At 50.0% G+C, this 17,837-nt stretch overlaps 1 protein-coding gene across 2 annotated transcripts in view; it reads left to right on the forward strand.

The window, feature by feature from the left end:
• Positions 1–17,837, forward strand: part of SLIT3 (slit guidance ligand 3) — a 593,232-nt gene that overhangs the window by 517,062 nt on the left and 58,333 nt on the right. For both annotated transcript variants that reach the window (XM_047091292.1, XM_047091299.1), the window contains exons 15-20: positions 1,575–1,725; positions 2,694–2,768; positions 10,138–10,281; positions 10,752–10,895; positions 13,692–13,855; positions 14,959–15,091. In XM_047091292.1, the coding sequence (XP_046947248.1) occupies positions 1,575–1,725; positions 2,694–2,768; positions 10,138–10,281; positions 10,752–10,895; positions 13,692–13,855; positions 14,959–15,091 (811 nt within the window). The remainder of the gene's footprint in view (positions 1–1,574; positions 1,726–2,693; positions 2,769–10,137; positions 10,282–10,751; positions 10,896–13,691; positions 13,856–14,958; positions 15,092–17,837) is intronic.

Raw genomic sequence — 17,837 nt, forward strand, 5'->3', positions numbered from 1 at the left:
TGTTGCAGGGATCAAATGGGCTCACCCATTTGAAGTTTGATGAATAGTGCCTCGTTCATGGTCTGTGCTCCATAAATGTCAGCTATTATCACTAGCTACACTGATATTTTAATGGCCTCTGATATGCCAAATATTCCACTAAGTTCTTGAAAACAATAGTAGTAGAATCATAAATATTTATACGATTCTTTACCGTTCCCCAGAGACTCTTCACTGCCTCGCTCTTCCTTGCATTTTCACGACCACCCCTGTGAGATAGGGGCAAATACTAGATTCCCATTTAACATGTGGACAGACTGAGGCTAGTGAGTGCCAGAGCCTGGACAAACCCACTACTGCTAAAACTTCTGAGCTGCTAGTGCCCCACGTTGCCCCTAATGCAGATAAGATCACCAAGGTCTGTCTCAACCAGTTAAGCGCTCCAGTGATGTCCATGTTCTCTGAAACACTTTCAGAAATACTTACAGGACAACTGATGTGCTATTACACCTCGGGCGAACATGGACCAAGCCCATGTTTTGTACCTAGCATGGTGCTAATGAAACGTTGGCCCCTGCCAACTAGCTGGTAGCTGGTAGGAGAGCCAGGGTTTCCCCAGTCACCTCCTCTGTGATTGCTGGTCTCACGAGGTTTGCCCAGGTACCAAGCAAGGGATTATTTCCAATCAATAAAGCAGTACCCCTGGACATCTTGTGAGACATCACTTATTGATACTGTTGCCATTACTGTGTGACCTCAGGAGAAAGTCAATGTCAAAAAAATAAATCTTAGTTCCAGCTAAGAACTGGCCTTTCACTGTGGTTGAACAGAGCTTATTCTCAAAAGATCGGGCAAATCATTCGGACCCTCACAAGAGCTGTGCTTGTCTTGACAGTTTTTAAATGTTAATTTATTACTACTGTGTTTTTAAAGAGGATCATCAGGCAACTCTGAGCCAAATTCCCGAGCGTTAGGGTAGTGGGCTTCAAATCCCCAGGTCCCCAACCCTCATTATTGTCTTCAATGCTGAAATCTAGTGTCAACAGTCATTGACCGCCATATGCTGGGCCTCCTTTATTGTTTCCTTACTTGCTTGAAGATAACTGAGTGTGAATCCCCCTCCCTTACCTCATCCTCACCCTGACAGCCCTCATCAAAACCCCGTCAGAATCTCTTCATTTGGACTTTCATGGACATTTAGACAGTCCACAGATGATGGGCATCAGGGACTCAGTACTCTCCACCCCAAATTATAGGACGAATTCTGCACACATGCACCTAAGAGCATTTCTCTGAGGAGAACATAAGTTTGCATCAGCTACTCAAAAAGGTCCGTGACCCACCAAAGCTTAAGAGCCCACAGAGCTTGAGCCTGGTTTCCCAGAGGACTGAAATCATGAATGACAAAGACCAAATGGAAAGTGGGGATCTGGGGTAGAGAGGGCACCAGCAAGGTGGCCACGCATGAAGGCAATGCTGTCACTAGGCCCTCCCCACCACCACCCCACCACGTGCCTCCCCATCCCCCTGCCAACAACCTCAGCTGGGCCAGGAGCCCCGGTGGTCCTGACGCCCCCCTCTTTGGCCCCACCTAGGCTCAGAGGATTACCGCAGCAGGTTCAGCAGCGAGTGCTTCATGGACCTTGTGTGCCCCGAGAAGTGCCGCTGTGAGGGCACCATTGTGGACTGCTCCAACCAGAAGCTGGCCCGCATCCCAAGCCACCTCCCTGAATACGTCACTGATCTGTAAGTACTACCTGGGCTGGAACTCCCTACATGTCCCCATACCCAATCACCCTGAACCAGCCCAAGCAGGGTCCTCTGGAGGCAGCCCCCTCCCAGCTCAGTCACATGGGCACTCCGTGGCTGTCCTCTGCATCCTTGGCACAGGATAGACACCTAGGCATCCCCTCCCCGCTCCCCAGGAATAGCTTTCTCAAACATAAAGACAGTCCATTCGTTATACAAATATTTTCTGAACACCCTCCGTGAGCCAGGCACTGTGCTAGGCCCATCAGCCTCCACAATGAACAAAGCAGATGGTCCCCCCAGTTCCTTACTAAGCTTACAATATAATAGAAAGATGGCTATAAGTAATTGTCAAAAGCGAGAAAACACTAAAATGATTAGATCTATCTGAGCCTCCAATTATCCATGCTAATAAAAGGATGTGTTGGTTGGTCCACAAATGGAAGAGCTAAAAAGCTACAGCATGGTCGGGGTGAGGGCACAGCATGTGCGGAACCAACACACCTGGGTCTGAGTCCGGTCTTCTCCAAGTTTCCTCACATCAAGCATGTTGCTTCTCAGGTCTGAGTGTCCGATTCTTAGCTATAAAATGGAAGTGATGGTGCCTACCTCCTAGGGGGGTTAAGAGGATCAAGTAAGAGAATACAAAGCACAGAATTCATATTGAACCATGCATGGCATGGGCAAACCCGGCATAAATGATGGTGGTCTTCATTATTAGTGTTGTTAGTGTGAGGGTTCTCTTTGACTTTACACATCCCAGGGGCACACAGTGAGGCAGCGCCTTTCGGCCCCTCCTTGTCTCTGACTTTTCCCCAGCTCCGCTGACCTCAGCTGAGTGTGAGGTCCTGGTGGCAATTCAGCTCAAGCCATGGGGGAGCTGTGGGAGGGTCCCATGGAGGGCAGCAAAGGAGGTGCCCCATCCTCAGCTATCCCACTACCTTGTCTGCTTATTTCCCATGCAGGCGACTGAACGACAATGACATATCTGTCTTAGAGGCCACTGGGATCTTCAAGAAGTTGCCCAACCTGCGGAAAATGTAAGTTAGCCTCGGGAACTTAGCAGCAGCCTCCAGGCCCTGGCCAGGGTCTGTCCTGCAGACTACAGCCGTGTGCCAAGGCATTGGTGGCCCCCTCACCTCTGCTCCAGCCCTTCTCAGCCTCCTCCTGACCCCACACTGGGCATGTATTTAGAAGTAGGACAGGAAGGCACAGCCATACAGAGACAGACCAAAATGAAACTTCACTGTTTTTAAATTGTCAGTTATTCTGCAGATCATGCATTCTACAGCATCCCTAAGTCTCCAGGTCCCCTCTGTTCATCCTGATCCCCCACACCCAACACCTACCCCAAGGAGGGTTAAGAGGGACTCAGGTAAGGTCCAGCAATGGAACTCAGAGGTCTAGGGTGCACATCACTTCGTACTTTTTACAAAGTGACAGGTGAAAGGTCTGTTTTTAGATGGCCTCTAGAGGCTTCTGCATCAGACCTTGGAGCAGAAATGCCAGATGTCTTGTATGCCGAGCTGCAGTCTCGGTGTCCCTGGGCCTGAGTGGAGCCTGACCTCAGTCAAAGGGTCCACGTGCTTACGCTGGCTTCTCCAATGCCATGGCTGCCTGTCCTCATAACCCTCTCCCTGCCTAGGAGTTTGGGCCAGACAAGAATAATGTGGCTGAGCTAAGGGAGTATTTGTCCTGGGCCAGGGGCCACATTCCCTGCCTCATGCACATCATCTCATGAAGCCCTTATATACCTGCCTGTTGCTGCTTCACACTCCTCTTTGTGTGGCTGAGGAGGCTGGCAGGGCTCAAAGAGGTTTTATGACTTGTCTGAGACCACACAGCCAATAAATGTCAGAGCTGGCACTCATACGTGGGTTCATCTGTCATCGCACTAGTGTGCAGGTGGGCTCGCTTCCCTTCATCCTCCCTTCCCACGTGCCCTAGCAGAGGAACCAGCACACATGGGGACTCTCTACCATCTAACTCCCTTCTCCTTGGCCCCTCTCCCTACTCACACCCCAGAGTCCACATCTCCTGGCCCCAGAGTTGGGTTTGCCTGTGGAACAAAGGAAATACAATTAAGCCTCATTACTCACAAATCCCATATTTGCTAATTGGCTTACTCACTGAAACTTATTTGTAATCTCAAAATCAATACAGTGCTTTCATACTCATTTGTAGACATGGACGGAACAGCAAAAAACTTTGAGCCCCCTACACGCATGTTCTCAGCTGAAATCAAAAATGGCCACGCATGCTCTGATTTGTTGCGGCTCTCGGACTGTAAATAGGTGTCCTTTTCACAGTATATTTGGTGCCACATCCTTTCACATGTTTATGCTTTTTGTCAGTGATTTTGCTATTTAAAGGGCCTAGTTTTAGATCTTTGCATAGTGCTGAAGGGCTATCTAGCCTTCCTAAGCACAAGAAGGCTGTGATGTGCCTTATGTAGAAAATGCGTGTTACATAGCTTTGTTCAGACATGAGTTATAGGGCTGTAGGCTGTGAGTACAATGTAAATAAATCAACGGTGTATATTAAAATAAGGTGTCTTTAAGCAGAAACACATATCAAACAATGTTATGTATTGATCAGCTGATGAAAATGTTGTGACCAGAGACTCACAGGAACCTAACCCTGTATTTCCCCTAGGAGCAATGGTTCAGCATTGCCTAATTCATTTTTCCCTGGTGACTTTATAGAATATAGCCACCATGAATAATGGGAACTGACTGTAACCCTTAATTTTTGTCTTGTTCTTCAGTCTTCCCCCCATCAGTCCCCTTCAGGCAAAGAGGAGAAAGACCTTCCCCTGCCCCGTGCAGTACCCCCCTCCTTCCCTCCCTGCCCACGGCCACCACCTTGCCCATGGCCTGGCAACTGCTCTGTAACTGGGAGCAGTAGCACTCTGAAGGGACAGATGAGAGAGGGACACATGTGGGTCCTGGTGAGGATTGTGGCTGCCTGTGTGTCAAGCTTCAGAGGCCAAGCATAGACATCACCCATCACCTGCAAGGAAATGCCCTTTTGAATTCAAACTTGAGAAAGGTGTGCTTTTTTAAACCTCAAAACAGAAACTTCCATGTATATGGAGATAAGGCAGGTATCAAAATGAGTAAGGCTGGCCAAGTACATATCTGCACAGTAAACAGGATCAAGTAGTATTTGCTTCCATAAAGAAATATTACCCCCACATACACCATGTTCAGTGGAGTTCATGCACTTTGAGTCGATCTTTCATCTTCCCATTTGTAACAGGGATGGGAGAACAGAGAACCATTTCTGTGCACCAAGAAAACAATAGCACAAACACAATGATAAGTGGCAACCAACTCCCAGCATCCACATCCAAGCAACAAGAGAGTGGTGGGGACTGTGGCAAAACACAGACCCAGTTCTCGCCCAAGGAGGCACCGGTTGCTTGGCTTGTCCCAGTATTTGCCTTGCTGGAATGAAGGTCAGGGTTGCCAGATAATCCCTTCAGCAGCCAGAAATCCATGTGTGGGGAAAGAACAGACCTGTGTTTCTTCTGAGTTCAGCTCTGTCCCTCTCCTGCTGTGTGACCCTAGGAGTGTCCTTAGCCTTGCTGAGCCTTAGTTATATTATTTACATAATAGACATAAATCCGCCTTCCTTGTAAGTTATGATGAGGATCAGAAATAAGTATGGGAGCGCCTGGGTGGCTCAGTCGGCTAAGGGGCCATCTCTTGATTTCAGCTCAAGTCATGATCCCAGGGTTCATGAGATTGAACCCCATGCTCAGCGAGAGCTGAGAATACCTGCTTGGTATTCTCTCCCCCTTTGCCCCTCCCCCACCCATATTCACTCTCTCTAAAAATAGATAAGTAAACATTTGTTTTTTAAATAAATAGGGGTGCCTGGGTGGCTCAGTCAGTTAAGCATCTGACTCTTGTTTTTGGCCCGGGTCATGATCTCGGGGGTTTGTGGGTTTGGGCCCTGCTGTCAGCACAGAGCCTATTTAGGATTCTGTCTCTCCCTCTCTCTGCCTCTCCCCCGCTCACACTGTCTTTGTCTCTCTTAATAAAATAAAATAAAATAAAATAAAATAAAATAAAATAAAATAAAATAAAATAAAATAAAATAAAATAAAATAAATAAAATAAAATAACTTAAATAAAACAGGAGTTGCAAATTCAAATACTTTCAGGACCCAGGAAGTAGCACAAATGTGGAAAGGAGCTGGGTACAGGGCAGTGTTAATAATAACAATAATAATAGCTAGCCATTAATGGTTACTAAACACTGTATTCTGCCCCAGACTGTACTGATACTAATCCATTTAACTCCCACCAAGAGAACCAAAAAAGCTTTGAGATTGTTTCCTTTTACAAATAAGGAAGCTGAAACATAGAAAGCACCTTACCCAAGGTTAAAACTCAAGCAGCAAGGGCATCTGGGTGGCTCAGTCAGTTGAGCATCCAACACTTGATTTCAGCTCGGGTCATGATCTCATGGTTCATGAGATCAAGCCCGTGAGATTGAGCCCTGTGTCTGGTTCTGTGCTGACAGTGCAGATCCAGCCTGGGATTCTATCTCCCTCTCTCTCTCTGACCCTCCCCCCACCCGTGCTAGTGCTCTCTTTCAAATAAACATTTAAAAACAAAAACAAAAACTGAAGCTGCAACACCAGCAGTGGTAACAGTGGGGAATGCATGCATCTCTGAAGGCCATAAATGCATGTGTGCACATGTATGTGTGCATAAATGCATATGCATAGTGCTAGCCAACCAAGCAAATGACCCGTGGAGCAGATCTGGTCCCAAAGACCACCGGCTACAACGAGTTATTTAAAATAACGTGACGGCAACTCTTTTTGTTAAGGCCCTTAAACTGGGACCCATCACCATCCCTATATCCCCGTAGAGGTTGTGGCTCTCAACTGGATCAGAGTAAGGTTAAAGCCAGCAGTGCCTGTGCCCAAGTTGGCTAAGCTCCCCTAAGGACTGTGGGGTTACACTCTCGACCTGACCCTGACAGGGCACAGGGGCCAAGGAGAAGGAACATAAAATCAGGTGTTTAAGCTCCATGGTGCGTGCCTTTCCAAACCCTGTCTGAAGCTCTGTGCCTTCACCTGTCCTGTTAGAATCATGAGATCTCCATGAGTATCACATGTACTAAGTATACCAAAAAGAAAAAAAAAAATGTATAAGCCATTACCCAAAAGGTTTATTAGTACTGTGATAATTCAAGGTGACTCTTCAAATGAAGGAAGTCACATGGACTACAGTCCTCAGGCAGACTTCTATGTCAGTCCTTATTGTGAAGGAGAATCTCAGCCACAGGCTAATGCCCAGCAGCCCCCTAGCCTAAATCAGGTATACACAGGTGGATTTGTTGGCACTAGTTGTGTTTTTAATAAGAATTAGTTGCCCACTTTTAAAAATCAGGATTGTTCACACAAACAAAAATCCAAATTTCTGGCATCTTTTGGAAAGTCAGAAGATCTGGCAAAACATGGCCTGCATTCCCAAATGGCTGTTGAAGTGGAGTTGAAGTGAGGGGCAGCCTCCCCCTTAAATAGGGCCTGTGCTTTCCTGGTCGCTGGGCTTGTGGCCTGTGCTGTCCCCACTGGACTTGCTTTCTACTTTAAGTCACCATCCTGGGCCCTGGGGACATTTGAGCTTGTGACCCCAGCTTGAAATAGAATTTCTACCTCAGGGGGAGGGAGAGGTTCATAAAAAGGTGGATAGGACCTCCCTGACCTGACAGTGTGCCAGAGTGCTCTTTCATTATGACCCAGTATCCTCAGTTTCTAGAAAAATCCACATAGCTCCCTCCCCACTACGTCTGGGACTGGGCTTTAAACAGGATTACAGATGCTTGCCTGTTGCCAGAGTTTATGCACTGTCTTACGAACCATGGGCTAGAAGAGGCCTGGGCTTGCCTTCTCAGACTCAGGCTTCCCAGGGGTAGCTAGACGAACCCCAGCCTACAGGGGCCTCAGTGTTTCTTGGGAAGATGAGAAGAAGGTCTGAAAGGTACAGGCTCACTGGGGCTGTCCTGCCTCTGCCCCTCTGAACTGACCCCAAGTCTGCATAGTGTCCAAGGCTGGACCCTTTCAAGTGTAATATCCCATCCACATCAGAGTCAAAGCCATGATGTAGCCATATTCCTTCAGGTCCATTGGTGGAGACAAAAATGGAGAGAGGCCTCCTGAGTGGTCCTGGTTTTACATCCTGGGGTTCCTGGGATCTGGGGTGTCTTCAGGAAGATCCTGCTCTGAGAGTAAGACAGAGTTCCTACAAAACCCTGATGTCCTTGTTTTGTGTATGGAGTGCTTGCCTCAAGCTGCCTATAGGTTTGAGCAGTGCTTTGATGAATGGAGAGACAACAGCAGCCTGGTCTTCTGGAAAATTCTATCCCCTCCTTTTGTGCTCTCCTTATGTTTTCCCTTCTCCCAGCCTGAGGAAATCCAATTCACAAACCTTACAGTAATGTGATGTTAATTTTGTTCATTTAAAGAAACAGATGTCAGGAAATGGGAGCCCTCCCCCTTCATGGCTGCTTTAACTCATCTTCATTGCCCGTCCTGTGTACTTTAATTCCCCAAGGAGCCTAACTCTCTGGAGCAAACTCCCGCTCCTCTGGCATTCAGATGAGTTATAGCTGCTGGGAGAGCCTTTATCTCTCCTCCCATGTCTAATTTGGGGGTAATTTGCAGTCTCCCCAGTGCATTACCTCCATTCCTGGGTTATCCTGGACCAGGACTACCAGGATTTATAAGAAAACAGGCCGAATTTAAGGAGAGCCAGTCAAGGGTACAGAGCAGAAATCCAGTTAGAGTCTCCCAGCTCTCTCAGACCTTGGGGGAAGGATGCTGAGGAGTATTGCTCCTGGTTCCCAGGCAGGGCAGAAAGTGGGAGGAGAGCAGGGCTATGACAGGAGCACCAAGGGAGCAGTCAGAGCACCAGCTGTTTCTTCTGCACCTGTGCACAGGTGTGAGCACTGCCATGCCTTGCGGGACCAGTCCCTGCCTGGAAAGAAGGCAAGGGGCTGGTGTCAAGCCCACGGGTGCCCAGTTCCATCACTTGCTCGGAGCCAGCTGATGAGGGAGGCTTCATCCCCTGGGGTTGCCATGGGTGAGCCCAGAGCTGCGTGAGACCGGTGCAGGAGAGAAACACAAGTACCAGGAGCTCAGGGTGCTACTCCGGGACCTGGAGCCACATCCCTACCTGTCTGGGCCTCAGTATTCCCAGCCGTAAAATGCACCAGCTTGTTCATTTCCGGTGAGCCCTCGGTCCCAACCACATCAGTGTGCTTAGTGGGTTAGTAGGCTTCTTCTGCACCTGCAGATGTCACTGTTCACAAAACACTATTCCCTGTGCCAGGCATTTGCTCCAGAGACTGGATTCTTCCCCCAGTTTGTGTAAACACCATCACTTTCCACTCCATCCATCCTGCCCGGAATGCATTTCAGGCCTGACCATTTTGGGTGGTCCATGGAGACCCCCTGCCAGGAAGAGCCCGGAGGGACTCCCAGCATCAGCGGCCCTGCAGGATCTCTCATGAGGCCTGGCATGTGGTGATCAGACATCTGAGGGAAAGACCATTTTTCAGAGCTCAGGGGCAGACTCAGAAGGGGCAGTCCCAAGACTTGATAGGACCAAGGTTGCTAGGACTGTAAGAAAATCCAGTACCCCAAGCTCTGAATTCTGCAAAGCAGTAAGGATGGGTGTGAGTATCCATATCACCAAAGGAACATTCACTCGAGAAAGAGGCAGCTCCCTGGAGGACTTTTTATGCACCAGAAAGCGGGGACCCAATCTCTTTTCTATCAGCACGTGACTTTGGGCAAGTTACTTAATAAACTCTCTGAACTTCAGTTCCTCATCCATAAACTGAGACAATGATAATATACATTAATATTCCTCTGAGAGGTATTATTTTAAGGCATTATTCGATGTGAATCCGTAGTCCTAACCCCTCACACGGAACCTAATACATAATCAATGCTGAAAAAGTAGTAACCAGAAGGTATCCATTTACATCGAGGATTTCAACTGTAGAGCTGGAAGTTCTGCAGATGTCCCACCCCCACTGAGGGCACATTTTGTGTTTTTGTCCTGCCCCCCACTTGAGAAGCACCGCTTGGCTAGAGCTTCTGTTGAAGGGAGAAAATCAGTTTTAGAAGCACCATTTTAAATCTGCTCATCCCCAGGGAAGAGGAACACCCTGAAAAGACTTTAAGCTCCACACGGCCCATTTCACGCAGCAACCCCACCTGTGTGGATTGGGGTCCCTGCTCCACGGCTGCAGGTGCTGAAGACCAAACCTCAGGAAGCCCCACCATCCAGTCCTTGTCCAGAGGTGCCTGAGAGTCCCCACTGGCCGCAGGGCTGACGATTGCCTTCCTGCACCCTGCCCCACTCTGTCCCCTCCTTCTAGAAACCTGAGCAACAATAAGATCAAGGAGGTGAGAGAGGGTGCCTTTGATGGAGCGGCAAACGTGCAGGAGCTGATGCTGACCGGGAACCAGCTGGAAACGGTGCATGGGCGCATGTTCCGCGGCCTCAGCAGCCTCAAGACCTTGTGAGTGCCCAGGGCCTGGGCCAAGTCCCAGAAGGGGATGGGAGGGCAAGGGCATCAGAGGGGGATTACAAAGGCTGCCGGGCAGCTCCTGGGCCCGGGTCTGTCCTGACCTGTTGAGTGCCTTTCTTCCTGGAGCCAGAGAGGCGCTATACATTTCCCAACCCTTGATGGGAAAGAACTTAGCACTCTCAACACACACACCGAAAGATACTTGCCCTAAGCTGTACACATATATAGATTCGTACTGGAAACATGCTGATAGAGGCACATGCACGTTTACCCACATAAACACATACACACATATGCATAACGATACACAGTATGCACATAAGCACATACACAAATAAGCATGTACATACAGGCGCGCACACACACACACACACACACACACACACACACACACATTGTGGCTCTGTGGTGGGGAGAAGATAATGCCTGTGCTCCCCTCATCTCCACCCCTCTTCTTGCAGGATGCTGAGGAGTAACCTGATCAACTGTGTCAGCAATGACACCTTTGCTGGCCTGAGTTCAGTGAGGCTGCTGTCCCTCTATGACAATCGGATCACCACCATCACCCCTGGAGCCTTCACCACACTTGTCTCCCTATCCACCATGTAAGTCCCCCTGTGCCCACTGCACACTGACTCTGGGCCCCTCTCCTGCAGACCTCTTCCCTGGCAGCTCCCTACTATCTTTGGCCAAGGTTATTTACCCATCTTTCAACTTAATAACCATTTGCTAGGCGCCCTCCATGTGCCAGGCACCATCTAGGTGCTAAGGATTCACAGACATGGTCCCTCCTTCCTGGAGCTCACAGAATAGTAAATTGACACAGAAGGGAGGTCCACAGTGATATGAAAACCCAACACAGGCTTTGTCAAGGAACACTAGAGCTGTGTTCTGGAAGGTGGGTAGGAGTTAACTTGTTCAAGAAAGTGGGAAGTGCTTCCATGGAAAGTGCTTTTCTTCCATGGAAAGAACGTGTGCAAAGGCCCTGTGGTAGGTTGTTGCAGAGCAAATGTACAAGACTGAGAAAAGTCCAACATGGTCCAGAGCACAGAGTAAGAGAGGGTGAGATATGGGGCGCCTGGGTGGCTCAGTTGGTTAAGCATACAACTCTTGGTTTCAGCTCAGATCATGATCTCATGGCTCGTGAGTTTGAGCCTCGTGTCAGGCTCTGTGCTAGCAGCATGGAGCCTGCCTGGGATTCTCTCTCTCTGCCCCTGCCCTGCTCTCTCTGGGAGACCAGGCTACAGGCCTGCCGTGGACTACTTTTATCTTCATCCAATGCATGTCAGGAAGCCACGGAAGGTTTTAAGCAGGCCAGTGACATGACCTGACAGGGATTTTTAAATGATGCCTCTGGCTGCTTAAATGTATACCAGAACCAGAATTAGACTCTAGCTCTCAGGACACCTAATGAGTGCTCCTGCCCAGGTCATTCATTGAATTGAGTTTACTACTGTATTGGTAAAAGGGGCTGTTTAGAATAGTGATAAAGTGGTGGGCTCTAGAGCCAAAGCTCCTGGGCTCAAATCCTGGCTTTACCTCCTATTAGCTACGTGACCTTAGAAAAGTTACTTCACCTCTCAGTGTTTCAGTTGTTCCTTCGGTAAAATCTGTCTGGTAGGATTGTTATGAGGATCGAATCTGCTAATATTTGTAAAACACACAGCAGGGGCCTGAACACGTTAGCCTTTATGGTTGTTCCTAGTACTTCTGTGTGGCTCCTTTAACCTCAGGTGCTGGTCCATTCACTCTTTCCTTCCCCAGTGACTCTGGAAGTCAGAAGAGAAAGGCTTTTGCTGCATTTGTATTGCTGCCCATTATGTTCCCATACACCTGCCTCACTGGGAATAAAAGCCAAATTGTAGGGTCCTAAAAAGCCCACACCATCCAGTCCCTCCAAAGCTCCCTCCAGGCCAGCCCCACCAGCCTCCCTACTGCCCGCCCCATCCACCGCACCCCGGACCCACTCCCGCTACCTGAAATGGCCTTCCCCTGGTCTCCCTCCCCACCATCCATTCTTTGCTTAAGTGTCCATCGCCTCGCCCCACTCTCCTCCTGTGCCATCACCCCCAGTTCCTCAGCCCTGCTCTCCTGAACCTTTTCCATAGCACTGACCATTCCCAATATACTATTACAACTGACCTTTGTGTTGTTGATTGTGCACTGTCTGCCTCCCATCAGCTGGAATGTAGGTTCCAGGACAGGGATGTGCAGCTTTTCTGTGCACTGCTATATCCTCAGTGTCTCTATCTGTGCCTGGCACTAAGTAAATGCCCATTATATAACTGGCGAATAAACTGATGCATTGAATGAATGAGTGACAGCCAGACCGGGGACTGTGGGTTAGGAACTAGCACCAGCAGGTTGGTTTATTTTAGCCTTCTTTTTACTCCTCCTGTTTGCCTCCAAACTGGGAATCCAAGGACACAAAAGATGTCAAGAGAGGTAGAGTCACAAAGCATTAAGGAAACCAGCTTCGACATGAGAGGAAACTTGCCTGACTTCACGCAGCTGCTGAACATCAGCGCCAGGATTCAAACCTGGGATGTCTGACTCCCAAGCTCTTAATTGTCCTGTCAGACCGCAGCCACTCAGGGCTGTCTGGCCTCTTGTGTCACCTCCCTAAGCTTTATTTTCCTCATGTGTGAAATGAGAATAATGTTACCTCCTCCCCTGGGCTGCTGTGACAAATCTGCATGGGAGAACAGCTTTATGAATTGCTTAGCCCGGTTGCAGTCCTCTGGGCAACACTCACAGCCTGACAACTGCCCTCCCCGAGTCCTCCACCAGTCCACTCACTGCATTCCATAGGTACCCGTAAAGAGACCATGCTGGTGCCATGCGGGATCCTGGAGACATCGGGCAGACAGACAGGGCTGACCCCCACCTGGGAGAGCTGAGAGTCTAAGGAGGGAGGCAAACATTGCCTGTGGGTTCTGTGCAGGCAGCAGACAACTGGGGGAGAAGACTGGGACAGGCAGGACTCCTCATTTCCTTTTAGGGGAGGGGCCATCTGAGCCAGGAATGAAGCCAGGCCAACACAGAGAGATTTATGCCAGGAGAGGGGGCAGCGGTGTGGAGGTGCTAAGTGTAAGAGAATCCTGCCGAGGGATTGAAGACAGCCAGCAGCCCGAGCGCAGGGAGGAAGGGAGGGCGTGTCAGGAGACCGAGGTTGGGTCTGTGTGTGGAGGTCCGGAACAAGGCCCTTGCAAAGACTGCATCTGGATCTTAGAAGAGTCTGCACTTCCTTCCCCAGATCTCCTTCCTCCTTTATCAGAACCCAGAGCCGGCCTGCCTGGAGAGCTGGGCCCCAGGCTTGCAGACCTGGATCCCAAGTCCCACTCCCACGGGGGTGGGGGGTGGGGGTGCTGACCACTCAGAGAGCCCTTCTTTCCTCTCAGAAACCTCCTGTCCAACCCCTTCAACTGCAACTGCCACCTGGCCTGGCTGGGCAAGTGGCTGAGGAAGAGGCGGATCGTAAGCGGGAACCCCCGGTGCCAAAAGCCTTTCTTCCTCAAGGAGATACCCATCCAGGATGTGGCCATCCAGGACTTCACCTGTGAAGGTGAGAAGGCTGGGGGCGGGGTGCAGGAGGGGTAGTGCCAGGGAAGGCAAGAAGGACACCAGAGAGGGGAGGTGCAGCAGGGGACTGAAGGTCAGGACCCCCTGAGATCTCACTTGCCCTCAGGCATGCATCTGTGGCTCTGAAGGCCTCTGCAGGTCTGCTGCTAGCCATATGGCTCCTTCTTACAAATTAAGAAAAGGAGCCTCTTTCTAAAGACATTTTACTTCTGTCAATCAGAAATGTGTTGTAATATACTGATTTTGTTAAAACAAGATGACTTATGACTATCTATGAGAACGCTGTTGTACTCAGTATCCTAATCTATCATGTCAGTGAGATTAGTGCCCCTTGAATGATGAGGCACCCTTGTGCAGTATGTAACCTACACAGCTGTGCCTGGGAGCCCAGGCCCTCAGTTTTCCTGTCTGCATCGTGATGAGGCTCCGAGTATCAGACTTCAACATGGGCTCCTGGAAATTTTCTGTCACTGGCTAGGGAGTTATGAATACCTGGAGATCCAAGGCTTTGAGTGTCAGGATTCCAAAGGGCATATTTGCATAAATTCAAGCCAGTACTTGGGTCAACTATAGGTTATCTGGAGACAAATTAACAGGTTTGTAGATTAACTGAGGTTAAGGTATAATGGGGGCTGGGGACACATTTACCATTCCAGAGGGATTATGGCAATGGAAGGAGTGAGAAAGGGAGGAGAAAGAGGAAGGAAGGAGACCAGGCTCTCCCCCTCCCCCAGACCTCTCCTTCAGTAAGGTTGAATTATTCCTGATTCAGTTAACCATGACCTCTTTCCTGCCTAATACTCTGGCTGGTCAAGTTTTGGTTTGGTTTGTTTGTTGGGGGTTTTTTTGAGCCTTAATTTTATGTTGAATGTGGTAGAAGACAGGTGACCCTATTCCCCAACCCAAGCACACATTCTTTTCCCTTTAACCGTGGGTGAGACCAGCAGGCTCCTTGTTCCTGGTTCTGGCTCAAAATGGAGGGCTTCCCTTCCCTGAAGATGGCGCGGTGCCTGGCGCCTGGCCTTGCTCACCTGCCTCTGCAGAGAGGTTTGTCTCCCGCCCTGCTCACTCTGGGGCTCTCCGCAGGCAATGACGAGAGTAGCTGCCAGCTGGGCCCACTCTGCCCTGAGCAGTGCACCTGCGTGGAGACAGTGGTGCGGTGCAGCGACAGGGGGCTACACACCCTACCCAGAGGCATCCCCAAGGACGTGACTGAACTGTGAGTACTGCCACCCCCCACTGAGCACCCTTAGATTCCCCCCACCAGCAGCTCTGTCCCCAGTGTCTCAAGCAAGACTGCCTGGGATGCCCCTCTTTGAGGGGGTCCCAGCAAGATGGCAGCAGGGCCTCGGCCAAGGGTGGGTCGGGCAGCAGCGTGGACTTGGGAACAGGAGTAACTCCTCCCCAGTGCCTCTGCCTGGCAGGTGACCAGAACCTAGCCCTCCAGAATGCAAGCGGGAGGGTTCCTGTCTCGTCTTCTAGATCACCCCAGGCCCCCTGCTCTGACTCCACCTTCTAGATTCCCCAGCAGTCTCTCAGTCTGACACCAGAAATGGCACAGGATCATCGTAAAAACACTGCCCAGCTGGCACTGTGGCTTACTGAGCTCTTCCACCAATATGATCGTTTTCTACCTTAAAGCTACCCATGTTGCAGACGTCATCTTAGTTCTGTATCCTGTTCGTGCTCCAGCCAGGAGCCATCTGACTCCAGAGCCCAAGCTCCTAACACTAATTCCTCAGGGTTGTTCCTGCCCCAGAAGCTCCCACTTAAATAAAAAAGACAGATCATTCCCTTCCTGAAGGGCTCTTCCTATGGTGCAGAAAACTGCATTTCTGCCCCCCGGAAAGCTCAGCCAGTCCCTGGGCAGGGAGGCCTCTCTCGAACGTGCAGAAGCAGCCCGGCCACAGCAGGTGAGCACAGCCAGCACAAGCCACACTCACTCTTGCGTGCGTTCATTCATTCACTCAGCGTGTGTTTATTGAGTGCCTGTGTGTCGGGCGCTCTGCTCACACCAGGGAGCCGATGGTGAGCAAAACAGGTGTGACCCCCACCCATGTGGGGCCCATGGTTCACTGGGGAAGGTGGACATTTGTTCCATCATCTCAGCAGCACATGTGAGATGACAACCTTGAAAAGTGCTCCAAGAGAGGAACAAGGTAGTGACGCCCGAAACTAGAGAGGCGTCACTTGGGTGTGGAAATCAGAGAAAGCTTCTCTGGGGAGATTAAGCTGGAGCTGAAACCTACAGGGTGAGGAGAAGGTAATGAGCAGGGGAGGGGGGTGCCCCACACTCCCCACGGCAGTTGCTGCAGGTTGGGGCAAGCAGAGCTGAGTGACATGTGACGGGACCCAGGCTGCCTGAGTGAGAAGACACACTCATGCCATCACCCACTCACATCTCAGGCTTGTACTCTCTCCCTGGATCCCAGACACCAGCAGGGAGTGTGTGTCTGGCACTGCCCGTGCTTGCTGGGGAGGAAGCTGAGTAGGGCGCCGTCTGAGAAGAGCGGGTCGGTTCCTGGGTGTGAGTTGTGGCTCCCCCATCTCCTGACACCCAGGGAGGTTGCAACCAGGACTGCTGATCCCAGGGAAGGAAGGAAGTCTTGGCAGTCACTAAAAAGTCCACAACAGCCCCGCGTTTGGGCCCTGGCCGTGCTGCTGGAGGTCTGCATGAGCAACGCCACTCAGTGCAGTGAGCTCCGAGCCCTTTCCCCAGCCAGCAGTGCCGATGGGTGGGGGCTGCCGAAAATGACCCAGGTCCTCGCCTCCTTCTTGGGTCAGTTGAATGCCAAGTGACACGTGCTAAAGAGAAGGAAATGCCATGAAAACAGGCCCACAGAGGCTTTTCCCCAAAGTTCATGACACAGAGATTGAAATAACAAAGATAATTGGCTGTAATTATAAGTAAACTTCAGAGCTTGGGGAAACCTGATTTCCTGCTTTGGAAATGATGGTGCTTCCCTTGGCCACACTGGTTTCCAAAGTGCACCAAGGACGGCAGCCCTCACCTCTGAGCCCAGACCACCTCCCAGAGGGAGGGGAGGAGGAGTGTCCAGGGAGGGGAAGGCAGGAAAATTGATGCCAGAGAAAGTGAAAGCTGCCAGGCCCAGAAAACAGTGGCTTGGAGGCCTCTGCTTTCAAGGACTAGATGCAGTGTTTGGATCCAGTGCTGGCTTTCCAGCTCCCTCAGGCATCATCCGTGGTCTCAGGCAGAGCTGCCAACTTACAAAACAAAATTAAGGTTAATTCATTGAGAAGAAAAAGTAAAAACAAAGATTCATAGCATTTCTCCAAAGGGCAGGGTGTGGGAGTTCAGCGTAGGCACTAGTGAGCAAGGCAATGAGAACCAGAGGGAAGTCAGTTCTCCTGCCAGCCGTCTGCAACCCCCTGGCCCTTCTCTCTCCTTGGGAGGAGGGCCGCCCGAGACCTGTAGCTCTCCCCTTTGCTCATTCAAGCTGTCACCGAGCTAGGCCCTCACTCAGTACCCCTGACTCACCTCAGTGGTGAGAACTAAGTCACCCCCCAAGCCTCACCTCTGGTAAGCAGCCGAGTCACGATCAGAAGGCACTTTGGTCTGACCCCAACCCCCTTCTCTAGCCCCCTACCCCAGAAGCTCTTCATCTTTGGGGTCTCAGGACCCCTTTATGTTTTTCAAAAGCAGTGAGGACTCTCATTGAACTTTTGTTCACATGCTTAAATCTGTTGATAGCACATTGGAAACTACTACTGAGAAATATTTTTAAACATGTGTTTATTAATCCATTTAGAAATAAAAATTTACACATTATATGTTTGTATTAAAAAAAAGCATACTTCTATGAAAACCAAACCAAAAGACATTTAACTGAGAAGAGTGACATTTTTAGAAATGTTAGTTGAAGGCAACTGGGTGTTCATTTCCTACTTCAGCACTCACTCTGTTGTGACAGGGTTTGGGGTCAAGTACAAGAAGAAAATCCAGC

The sequence above is a fragment of the Lynx rufus genome, unplaced genomic scaffold, assembly GCF_022079265.1.
Source record: "Lynx rufus isolate CCGP_SWC_20201006 ecotype Redwood Valley unplaced genomic scaffold, mLynRuf1.p SCAF_1, whole genome shotgun sequence".
Classification (NCBI taxonomy): Eukaryota; Metazoa; Chordata; class Mammalia; order Carnivora; family Felidae; genus Lynx; species Lynx rufus.